The following is an 11,701-nucleotide window of genomic DNA, read 5'->3' as shown; positions in this document are numbered from 1 at the left end:
TTTCTTTCTTTCTTTCTTTCTTTCTTTCTTTCTTTCTTTCTTTCTTTCTTTCTTTCTTTCTTTCTTTCTTTCTTTCTTTCTTTCTTTCTTTGGCAGAAGAATGGCACGCCCATTGATGTTGAGGTTGAATACTAACTTTATCTCTAGGCACAATTTAACATTTTATGTGTGTCCAAATATCAAAAAAGCCTACAATTTTCATTAGATGCACTTATTTGTTCACATAAAAAAAGCACAAAACCCCCATCAGGACTATAGGGACTCCAGTCGAATTATTCGTGCATGGGTGTTTTGGGCCCATGCCCTTCTTTATCATGTAAAGTGGCACCAATAAAGATGCTTCCGAGTAGGTGGGAGGCTTTATGTGGTTTGGGTCTCCTTGGAGGGAGGGCTCAGCTCAAGTTATTCTGAGTCATCCTTATTGTCCTACAATGAAACATTTCTATTCACAAATATGAGTGGGTTTCTTCCAGGTTGGTAACAACTCTGTTTACTGCGTGCGAGGATTCACTGAAAAGGATGACGAGGAAGTTTTATAACTTTCACAAAATTCTATTCAATATCGTCGGTGTCCATTCAAATGTCTGAGAAATGCCACCAAGAATAACCTTAAATGTTGATGTATGAGTTTATTCGTGAAAGGCAGGATCTGAAGCTTTCCAAGTGAAAGCAAATTCCTTCCCTCAGTGCTGACTGATGTCTTGTGCAGGCTTTTTAATGATCTCCCATAATGTTCCCCCATGAAGAAAGTGTCACGGCTTATGCACACCTTGTCATGATGAAGACAGTCCATCATTCACTGTGGCAAAGATTATGCTTTAATATAGCATGCAAGAGGAAAGCTTCAGTTCCAATTATGTTGACAGCATCATTATTCTTTGGCATATTATTTATAAAAACCCTAAGTGGCTTCAAAAGGAAGAAAAAAACCATTTTAAATGTATAAATATTATATTGTTCCACAGATCTTGGAAGACTGGCATCACTCTAAAAATCACAAAATGAAGAAATACCTTTCAAAAGACCAAAAAAATCGATTACAAGAAGCTGTTGGCTTGTGATCTGAGATATTTGCTTGATGTTTGCGCTTTGATTTGTAGATTAGATGTATAAAATGTTGTGCGTGATGCAGGAATCACACTTCTTATTCCAGTTCAGTCCTTCAGCTTATAGACTCTCCCAAAGCGAGAGATGAGAAATGGGAAAACACTGTCAACCGTTTGTAAAGTAATCAAAAGCAAAGTGTGGACCTGCCCCGCTGACAATGAAGAAAGGACTTTGGACTGTGTCATTTGGATGAGCACTTAAACCTTCCTCAGTCCTTCATTTGCTGCTGATAGATCAGTTCCATATAATGCACCTTGGTGGGTCTTTTCCCTTCTGGGTCATTCAACTATTTACACATTTAGCTTTAAGTCCCAAACATTGCTTATCAACGCGCATTTGGTTAATCTTGGAAATTCGTGAAAATTTTTTTTCCTGTGTATATTTATTGTTCTTGTTAAATTTACCAGTACTAAAGCGCTGTTGACTTCAAAATGCTCAATGATGATTTGTCCTTGTGACAAATTGGGCAGTGTGGAAATGTTCATGCAACTGTGTGAGAGCTAAATTCTACATCACGAACAGATGGGGCCCCAGAGAGATCAGCTTTTCCTTGTCAGGCAGTCAAAGACAAGCATGGATGTTTCCTCTAAGCTGAGATTAAATGTCAGAGCCCTCCAATCATCTCTCGTATCATCCTCCTGACAAACATAATAACGTCTGCCCTTCTTTGTAAAGAAGCTGGTTCTGTTTCTTACATGCGATGTAAAACACTATAAGACAGTCTGTCAAAGGGGGGCTTCATTTCTTTACAAATGCATACAGCCTGTCATAATTAGGAACATTAGATAAACTAGTGTTGACATTCAAAAGTTCATTCATCATGTTCTCTTTCAGCTGGACAGGACAGAAGTGATCAAGAGCAACTTGCACCCAGTCTTTGGCAAGGTTTTCTCGCTGGATTACTACTTCGAGGAGGTTCAGAAACTGCGATTTGAGGTTTACGACATCCACGGCACTCACAGCATCGGAACCCGTGATGATGACTTTCTGGGAGGGGTGGAGTGCACTCTTGGCCAGGTAAACAGATGCTGCTGTCTTACTAACCCATTTTTGCCAGCTGTAGCTCCAGATTTGTGGTCTAATAACTGGGATTTGTTGGTGTAAAAGCACTAAAATATGCCCCCTTTTGTCTTTATTGGTAAATGGTGTATATTTGCTGCACCGCTTGCAGTAAATGATTCATACTTATTAGTGATGCCAAAGGCTCAGATCTCTATATACTGCTGTTTGCCGCTGAGGGCTCAAGGCCAAACGTTTTGTTTATCTTGTTCTTTGCAGATAGTGGCCCAAAAGAAGATGGTGAAACCTCTGTTGCTCAAGTATGGGAAATATGCCGGCAAATCCACCATCACAGTAGGTTCCTGACATTGCGTGTGTAATGTTGCTGCTCTGATGAATGAACTAATTTGAACACATAACACATTAGCCCTGTGTTGCTCCTTGGTATCACTGTAGCGGTGTAATTTTATTTTATAAGTCAGACATCTTCTCTATGGTAGTGTCCGTTTTAGTGGCACGGAGAGGCATTCCCACTAAAGCGCACAGGGAAGCAAGAGAATCCATAAGAAATGATGAATGCACAAGAAATCATGTGTCAAATGTGGAAGAGAATAGCTCTTGGTTCATTATCCAGCATCTTATAGTTAACAAGCCAGTGGCGGTAGCACATCAAAACATGACAAGGTAATCACGCAACCCTCCACTCAGGTCGGGAAATACACAAAAGAATCTCATCTTCTCCTTTCTCTAATGAATTCATGGTGGACAAGCTGCTGCAAAGTCTGACAGCGTTATTATCACCGGGCTGGACTGTCACACACAGTACAGATGTTCCCGTGTTTGCGTCGGTCTCCTGCATGTTTTTGGTGTGAGCAAAAGTATAAAGCGTGATTTAAATTCAGCCCCATCTTACACACACAGACAACAAACTTCACCTCCTTGGTTCTCTTCACTTACTGAATACAGGCAAAAAAAAAAAAGAATCACTCAGTCTTTTGCCAGATTTAGAATTTATTTAAAAAGCAAATGCATTATGAAGCTCTCGAGGGGAATGGTGAGGATTCTCACAAAGGAATAATCTGACCATTTCATCTGCACAAGCGCAGAGAATTCAGTGCACAAGCACAATGCTGAACCATTATCCGTAATGCTGTAGTGGCACACACATAATGGCATTAAAAACATGACTCTGTCGATTTATAATAATGTAGCTCTTCATTATACTTTACTTGCTACGCGTAAAAAAAACAAAACAGAAAATATTCTTACTGTAGCATATTATATGAGACACGATGGAGATAATGTAGGAGGTTTTTTTCTTTGTAAAAAAACATCCTAGATTTATAGACACATATTTGTACTTCTACACCCCCATTGACATGATGCATTATCAAACCCATGGGACCAGGATTAGGTAACGCACCAGGTATTTGAGGTTACATAATTACTAGTTAAATTCAAAGTCAGACCCTGTGGATCTCACCTCAGACAACGTTAAGATAAGTAAGAGAATGAACTGAGAAAGTATACTTTTGCCATATAGTTAGGTAGTGAGCTCAGTAGATCCACACCAAAAATGCCTGTTAGCATCTACTGTTTGCAGTGTGCCCATTAATGTGCAGACAGCTTGCTGCTGCTATTCAGCCTGCTCTATTCTTTACCAAACAAATATATTTTCATTGCTTTTCATATGCAAAAGCATGAACCTGCTCCTTTCTGTGCTCACTGTATTGTTGCCTTATGTATAACAAGCAGCAAAAACCTTATCTTCAAGCGTGAGACAGAAGCTGTTTTCAAGCATGACTCCCAGAAAATGTGCAGGGAATCATGTTGGGGCAACGTCTGAAGTTGCCCTTTCCCACGTGAGTGCTACCCCATGCTGTCATGTGTCCTGCTTCCTGGAGGTGTGAATTCACCAGGCAATTAGTGCACTCTTCTTTTTGTGCACTCTTCTCACATATCTTCTGCACTTTTGAACAAACATACTTCTTAATGTTTACTAAAGGGCAGAGCAGGTGTGTTTCAGCTGAAAGCCTTCATCAGTGCAACTGGACTTAACAGTTGTAAAGACAGCTGGCTGGTAAAGGCTGCTTAATGTCGCATCCGACTGCTTCAGACATTTAGGGTCTCAGGCTCAACTCTTTTGGGTGTGAAAATGTCTGTAGCCACAGGCAAATCCTCATTCTAACTTTAATACTATAATCCTTAAACAGCTATTAAAATAGATCACAATCTACTCATGCTATACTACTTAATCTGCTGCCCTGGCAAAGATGGAAAGAGCACACCTGCCTACATTTTTACAAAGATTTTACATGCTAGTTGTTCTTGTCAGGACAAACTGGGTGATAAAAAAAATAAAAAATGAAGCCTTTCCTTCCCTGTCATCACTGTCAAGCGTTGTCTAGCCCTGGGCATGCTTACTTTAGAGCCACAGTTCTGGCAATTTGATATAATGTTGCTGCCAGTTTAACACAGAAGCAGAAAGCAAAGCCTTGTGTTCTGTGAGGTGGACAGACAGCACAATGGGAGCAGCAGAAGGTGCACTGTGTTTCTTACAAGCTGAACTTCTTCCTCTCTAAACAAATGTGGAAAGTGGAAAAAAATCTGATAACTAGCACAACTTTACTGTTTTGTTGTGGTAACATTTACATCTATAACAACGTAAATTCACAAGTTGAGGTGATAACCTGACACATCAGTAAGCTTCTAGCTAATGTGTCTCTCCACGCCCTGGTTTAATCCTACACCAAGTAAAAGCCACTCCAAGAAAAAATGCTAATGATCACAACGAGCTTCAACTATTTGTTTTTACAATAAAAAACATAGAATTATGTGCATATGCATGTGCACAGAAATATTACTGTTACAAGCAAGCAGGTAGACTGCAACCTGTAATTTGCATTTACCGTGTAATTTTTTTTACAAATGTAAGGTGTCATTTACAGAGTATAAAATATGTAGGCACTGTAGAACAATGTAGCAGCATTCGAAGGATTTCAAATAAATAAGAAACAAATCAGTAAAGACTAGCTTTGGAGTATTCTGAAAGAAAGTAGAGATCATTTATACTACAAGCCAGTCATTTTATTATATTTTGCTTCCAGGGAGTCAGAGTTTCTTGTTAGTAGTCTTGAGGAATCATTTCCCAGGTTTTCTGAAGGTCTTTCACAATTTCTCTTTGGAGGCTGCTTTTCCACTGGTTTTTAGTTCAACCTAACTATTTTCAGAGGACTGTTTTTGTTTGTTGAGCCATAAACACTGACCTGTATCTTTCAAGTGCAAAAAAAGATTAACTCAAGGGATTAACCAATATTTTGTCTACACATAACAGACAGCTAAAAGAACCCAACCATTTTTAACTTGTAGCCTGTCACAAAAACACATTTAGTCAAAGAAATGTTTCTATTTCTGTAACTTAATCAACTAAAAATGTCAAAGATAATAAAGTTTGACAGGCACAAAATAGTATTTTTGCACTAGTAAGGTCATTGCTCAGGTTAACACAGACAACTTGGCATATCTTGTAATCATCTACAGTTTCTCCTTAAAAGATTTAAGGAAACTGGACATGTGGGAGTCAAAATCAAAGGTTTTGGGTCTAAAAAAAAAAAAAAAATCTACAGCAGATGAACCTTCCAGTCTGGTCCTTCCAAAGACCTGAGAGATGCATCTGGCCCTTCAGGTGATCCATCTGCTTTTCACTGAAGCTTCATCAGAAATGGTCTCTGTGGATCGGTGGCTGTCAAGAAGCCATTCTTAAAGAAGGGAAACAGGGAGAAAAGGCTGAGGTATGAAACTTACACAAGAATTGGATTGAAAATCAGTGGCAACAGATCTGATGGAGTAATGAATCCAAATTTGAATTTTTTGTTTCAAACCATTATCAGTATGTATGGAGAAGTTCAGGAGAGAGGTACAACAGTGAGTGTCTGCAGCCATCTTTAAAACACGGCAGAGGCTCTGTCACGGTTTGGGCTGCATTTCACTAGGTGGTGTTTGAGATCTTTTCAAAATTGATGGAAAAGTGCCGGCAGATTTGGATAGATTCTGGATTTCATCATGCAATACCATCCCAAACACACAACCAGTAAAGATGACATGGGTAAATTATCAGTCAAGAATTTATCTCCCCAGAGCTCCACAGAAATTACTAAAGGAGTGTGCGATCATTGTGACAGAAAACAGAACAAAATTTATAAAGTAGAGCTTTGACTATCATTTAAGAAGCCCGGAGAACTATTCCTGAAGACTACTTAAAGGAATGAAAGGAAAGCTTGCCTAAGAAAGTTCAGACTACGTCAAAGGATAAGTGGTGCTCATACCAAATATCCACATCTGTTTGCACGTGTTTCGATAAATGATGGCACTTCTCGTTTTCCTAGCAAACAATAAAGAAATGAGGGGTGACTCTGCACTCTTGTACAGTGCTGTAGTTAAGTGATGACTAACTTTGGAGTATTTTTCTGATGTTTTTTCTTCTTGCATTTTTACTCACTCATTCTTCTTTTCACCTACTGGTTAAACGTTTTACAGGACTTCACTCTAAAATCACTTTCATTTGCAATAGAAAATCAAAACAGTACAAATACTCATTATAACTGATGATAGATATTTGAGTCACACAGGGCATTTAAGTTTTACAAGAGTGGATTTTTATTTGCCGTGTAATTTGTGGATTTGTCTGTTTAACTTTGCATTGACGTAAACGTCTCTTTTATCCTTAGGAGAGTCTTTATGGATAGCATTTACATAGCTTTTAAAAATCTCTTTTCCAAAGAGCCTCACAATGTGTCTGCCCGTTCCCACATTTATGCACATTCACACAGTGATGACAGAGAGCTTTCATAAAATTACTCATCAGGAGGATTTTGAGCTTCGGTGTCTTGCTCAAGGACACTTTGAAATAAAAGCACGATTCACTCCAGTAGCTAATGCAATAAAAAAAATGGAGCCACTAATTATTGGCGATAGTTTGTTATAAATGCTGACAAATGATATTGTATTGATATTCTGGAGCTTGAATCACGACAGTCATGTTTGCGAGCTTTAAGGTCGTGTTTTGGAAATATATATCACAGTCTTAAGTCACATTTCTTTTAACAGTAATAATAGAAATGCAAACACAAAAACATCACTGCCAAATTCTTTTTCCTTCTAGGTGCACGCTGAGGAAATTTCTGGCAACAACGGATATGTGGAACTCTCCTTCTGTGCCAAGAAGCTCGATGATAAGGTGAGAGGAGTACACGTTTTTGATTGAAACACCAACACAGTTGTTTTATTAGACGCGGTTTAGAAGCATTAGATGGTGAGTAATATGAGAATCCTCCTGTCATGATACTGTATAGGCTAAGAAATCCATCCACAGTAATTCAATGGCATTAAATTTATGCTCACAGAAGGGAATATTTTCTCACAAAAAATCATGCTGTTATATACAAATTATATTAGTATTCAGAATTATTTGTGTTATTAAATGTTGATCTACTTTAAAGCTGCATATCACTGACCTTAGCTTCTCCCGGACTCATGCTGTCAGACTTTGCTGAAGGCATGTTTCAATCAAAAAGAGAGCGGGAGTTTACATCCAGTTACAACTCTGATGATCTGTAGTCACACCATGTTCTCAGGAACGAGCCTCGGGACTCAAGACTCACAGGTTGCCCTTTGATTTCCAGCTCTATTTGGGAAAAAATTCAAATTTTCTACAGCATGTGCATTTATTTTTGGAATTCCACTCTGAATTTTACCGCCACACTGACAGTGAAATTGAACCCGACTCCAACACATGGAGTACAAAATAATAAAAATAACTCCTTGTTGTGAAGTCCATTTTCTCCTCCTCGTAATGGCTGCCCCAAGTCTCCAGTTTCTGTTGAAATGCTGGAGAAACCACTCTAACCCAAATAAATTACTTTTACTTTTAGAGAAATGATGTGCAGTCACTTGCCACTCAGATGCAAAAGTGTTCATTTGCTCTGAACAAACAATATAGACTGTGATTAGATACTGATTTTATTTAGGAGCAAAGACAATTTAATTTTGGTTCCAAAAATAACCCATTGTATGTTAGCGAGGAGACACCTTTTGAAAGAACTGAACATCATTTGTTAAGATACAGAAGTCAATTAATAACCTATTTGGTGATTAGACTCTGAGGAAACATCATAGAAAGTAGTCCCAGCAGTGATAGGACAGGACCCAATGGAGTCTGGATGCTGATGGTGGTGAAGACAAAGATGAAGACAGACATGCTTGGATGCCACTCTGAGTGACCAGTGTGAGGTGGAGATGGAGAGATGGCGGATTGGGATGTAAAACTCATTTTACACTGTGGGCCACGTAAAGCCCACTTTATCATTTACTTTGGTGTAGATAAGGGTAGATCTTTATCAGCAGAGAAGCTGCAAAACTTTTAAGAATACAGTTAAAAATCCCAACAATACATCTTGCTTCACATTTTCCAGTGGGCCTGATTAGAGTCTTTATGGGGCCGATTCTGGCCCTGGGGCCTTATGTTTGACAACCCTTGACTACACTCATGATGTTGACAGGATGGGAAAGAGGAGCACTCAGGAAAGCAGACAAAAGATCACAGATTTTTCTTGTTGAAGTTACATATAAGCTTAATTTTTTAGGATTTTGGGCATAACTTGGTTTGGATATAAGAGACAAGCTGGTTGTAAGAAATTTTCCATCATTTTCAAAACATGCCTCTGAACAGTGCTGGCACCTCTAAAAAAAATTGCATTTCTTCAGTGTCCTCTGCTCAGATGGGAGGAGATAATGTTGCAGATATTTGTGTTAAAGCTGGGGTAGGCAGGCTGTCGTTGGCATGAGTGAAAACCAAAAATCCATAGCAAGTTTTCAGCATATTGTAATTCAAGTCAGAGACAGAACGAGAATGGAGACTTTGGTCGGTGCCAGCTGTCTTCAGAGCAGATCAGGATAGTGTTGTTGTGGTGCAATAGGTTCAAGGCTTTCACCCGAGAGATGTTTTTTTTAAGTGATACTCATTGGGGATGCTTAATGTAGAGCTGCAGGAGAGGTGTTGTCTATTTTGAAATTGTGGTGTTTTTTATTAGATAGAAAAAAAGAAAAGAAGTTACGACTGGAAACCTTTATATTAATAAGACAATTTTCCCATTCATGAAACAGTAGATACCCCAATCAGCACAATGTATACATTTGACCATTTTCTTCACAACTGTAAAGGTTGCAAAGGAAATATTGGAAAGAAAACCCCAACAGTCAGATAAATGGCTTTGAGCAAGCACTTGGCAATGGTGGGGAGGAAGAGCTTCCTATTAGCAGGAAGAGACCAGGCTCAGGGATGGGCAGCTATGTACAGCTACCAGCTGGGATGACAGGAGAAAAACAGTGAACACAGAAAGGCAAGAGCAAAAACTGTGGCAGAAGCAAACTTAGTATATTTATATTTACATGTGGAGTCATGTCCCTAACCACATGGTCAATGAAAAATGTTTCATGTAATCCAACATATTGTAGGTTATGCAGGCACTACAAACAGATTCTGGGCATCCTCCAAAAGAACCTCATGAATGCCCTGATTTTTAAACTTCCATAAACTTATCACAGCTTATCAGTGTGGAGCACTTGAATAAATTGCACTGTTGAGACTCAATAAGAAAACCAACAATCAGTATGGGTCAAGATGCTGTAACAAAGGTTTTTATTTCAAGCTGGGTAACTACAGCTCGTATAATCAATCCTATAAAAAAAACAACAAACGTCAGAAGTTAAGGAGTCTCGCTATGTTGGTGTGGCAATCAGCAAACTGATACGCTGGGAGTGTACTTGGACTGAATGACCCACACTCCACTCAAAGTAAACCCACAACTTCCAGCATAAAATACCTAAAGTAATACCAGTACCACCATAAACATAAAATATTAACAGAAAACAATAACCTCCCACAGTAGGAGCCACAGCACTAAATACAAATAGAAGCTGTTTATTAGCACGGCGCTAGAGTTTACCGAAAACGAGAAATAAAATGATGTAAAGTGAACACTTGTTGGGCAACCTTCACTGCACCTTGAGACTACCACTGGTCCAGGATCGTGATGAAAGTTCAAAAAAACGAAACTACTTATATACTAATTATTATTACATTCACGCCCCAGCACCTCAGGTTACACATACATCCCTACGGTAAAATAATCCCAGCTGAAACAAGCTAATAAAGGTAAAACAGCAGGAATAAAACTAACCCACCTAATGAGCCTCTCAAAGGGTCAGGTGCTCTCACCTTGGGCTCCTGAATTGTGCCTGGGTCTTAGTGCCCTCCTGCTACAAGTGACAGGATGTCTTCTTAAGTAGTTTTTTAACAAAATAAATTAGCTGTGACAGGCAGCTTGCATATAGCAAATTATCTAACAAGGACAACAGATGATGACTGAAGCATGACTCTTTCTAATGAGCTGCTCATCAGTTGCATCCCCTCAACCTGCTGTAAATACTGAATGTCAGCCTGTTCACGTTGCTGAGCAGAAGGATTAATTAGGAGGCATGATAGATGGTGGTAACTGCTAATGATAAACATTACAGTTATTGTAAACCTGAAATTGAATTTTGACATGTTTGCCTCATGAGTCCATGCTACTGATGCCACTGGCTAGTGGTTGTCATGGCAACAAAGTAAGGATCTTACAGCTCTTTTTTTTTTTTTTGCTCCTATCCCTCAGGAGATGTATCTGGCTAATGTAGCGGGAAATGCATCTTTAACCGTCTCATTCGCTGTACACAAAACTCCCCCTCACCCACTCAGCCGACACAGGCACACAGAACGACACAGACACGCAGACGCACACACAGTAATTATTTGTTTTCCTCCCAGAAGAATCAATTGACCTCAATAATCAGTGTTGCCTCTGCTCTCAGACGCCTGAACTTGAGACTCAGGGGATGATTCAAGGCTACCACAAATAACTATAAAAGATGCAAAATGTTCCACGTGTTTTCAGTTAATTGGGGCATTTACTAACACTGAAAATGGACACAAACACTAGTGAGTTGATCTGAATTCATCGTGTTCATTACAGCCGATCGCCGGGGCTGTTTAAAATGCACTTTGCGCAAGTTGCAACACGCAAAGGAAAGCGCAAATACTTTGCTAATGAACTTCAGCCGTAGCATGTACAAGCTATTTGCTGAAGGAAAATGTCAACACTTGAGTGAAAAATCTATGGCATGACTTAGAAGCTTATAAAAGATCAACCCTTTCCTCAATGATGTCTTATTCAAAAATTCCACCATGCTGCGTCTTCCTGTCCTTTAATCATGCAGACAGTTACCTGACAATTATTCCTCCTGCAATCAGCAAACGATGAATTAGTGTCTGCAGACATTTGTACAAATCACCTGGACAAATACTAAAAGCATACTGAGATATCACAAGCACCCAAGCCCGGGTGGAAATCGTCACAGCTTCATTGTAAACGCTAGCAAACGCTTGAAGAGACTGCAAATTGAATTAAACCAAATCCTTTCTGTTAAATGTGATATTTCATATCTTTTGATCTAACAGACATTGACCTCTGCGAGAGTCCATGAATGAATAAAGCTAAAA

At 39.1% G+C, this 11,701-nt stretch overlaps 1 protein-coding gene across 4 annotated transcripts in view; it reads left to right on the top strand.

Annotated features, from left to right (window-relative positions):
* The window catches only part of cpne7 (copine VII), a 35,979-nt gene that overhangs the window by 5,395 nt on the left and 18,883 nt on the right, over nucleotides 1-11,701 (top strand). For all 4 annotated transcript variants that reach the window (XM_005929548.3, XM_042220543.1, XM_042220542.1 and 1 more), the window contains 3 exons: nucleotides 1,942-2,124; nucleotides 2,386-2,460; nucleotides 7,268-7,342. In XM_005929548.3, the coding sequence (XP_005929610.1) occupies nucleotides 1,942-2,124; nucleotides 2,386-2,460; nucleotides 7,268-7,342 (333 nt within the window). The remainder of the gene's footprint in view (nucleotides 1-1,941; nucleotides 2,125-2,385; nucleotides 2,461-7,267; nucleotides 7,343-11,701) is intronic.

This window comes from Haplochromis burtoni, unplaced genomic scaffold (genome assembly GCF_018398535.1).
Source record: "Haplochromis burtoni strain Fernald_Lab_line unplaced genomic scaffold, NCSU_Asbu1 Contig_50, whole genome shotgun sequence".
NCBI lineage: Eukaryota > Metazoa > Chordata > Actinopteri > Cichliformes > Cichlidae > Haplochromis > Haplochromis burtoni.
This window is presented reverse-complemented; position numbering and strand designations above follow the sequence as displayed.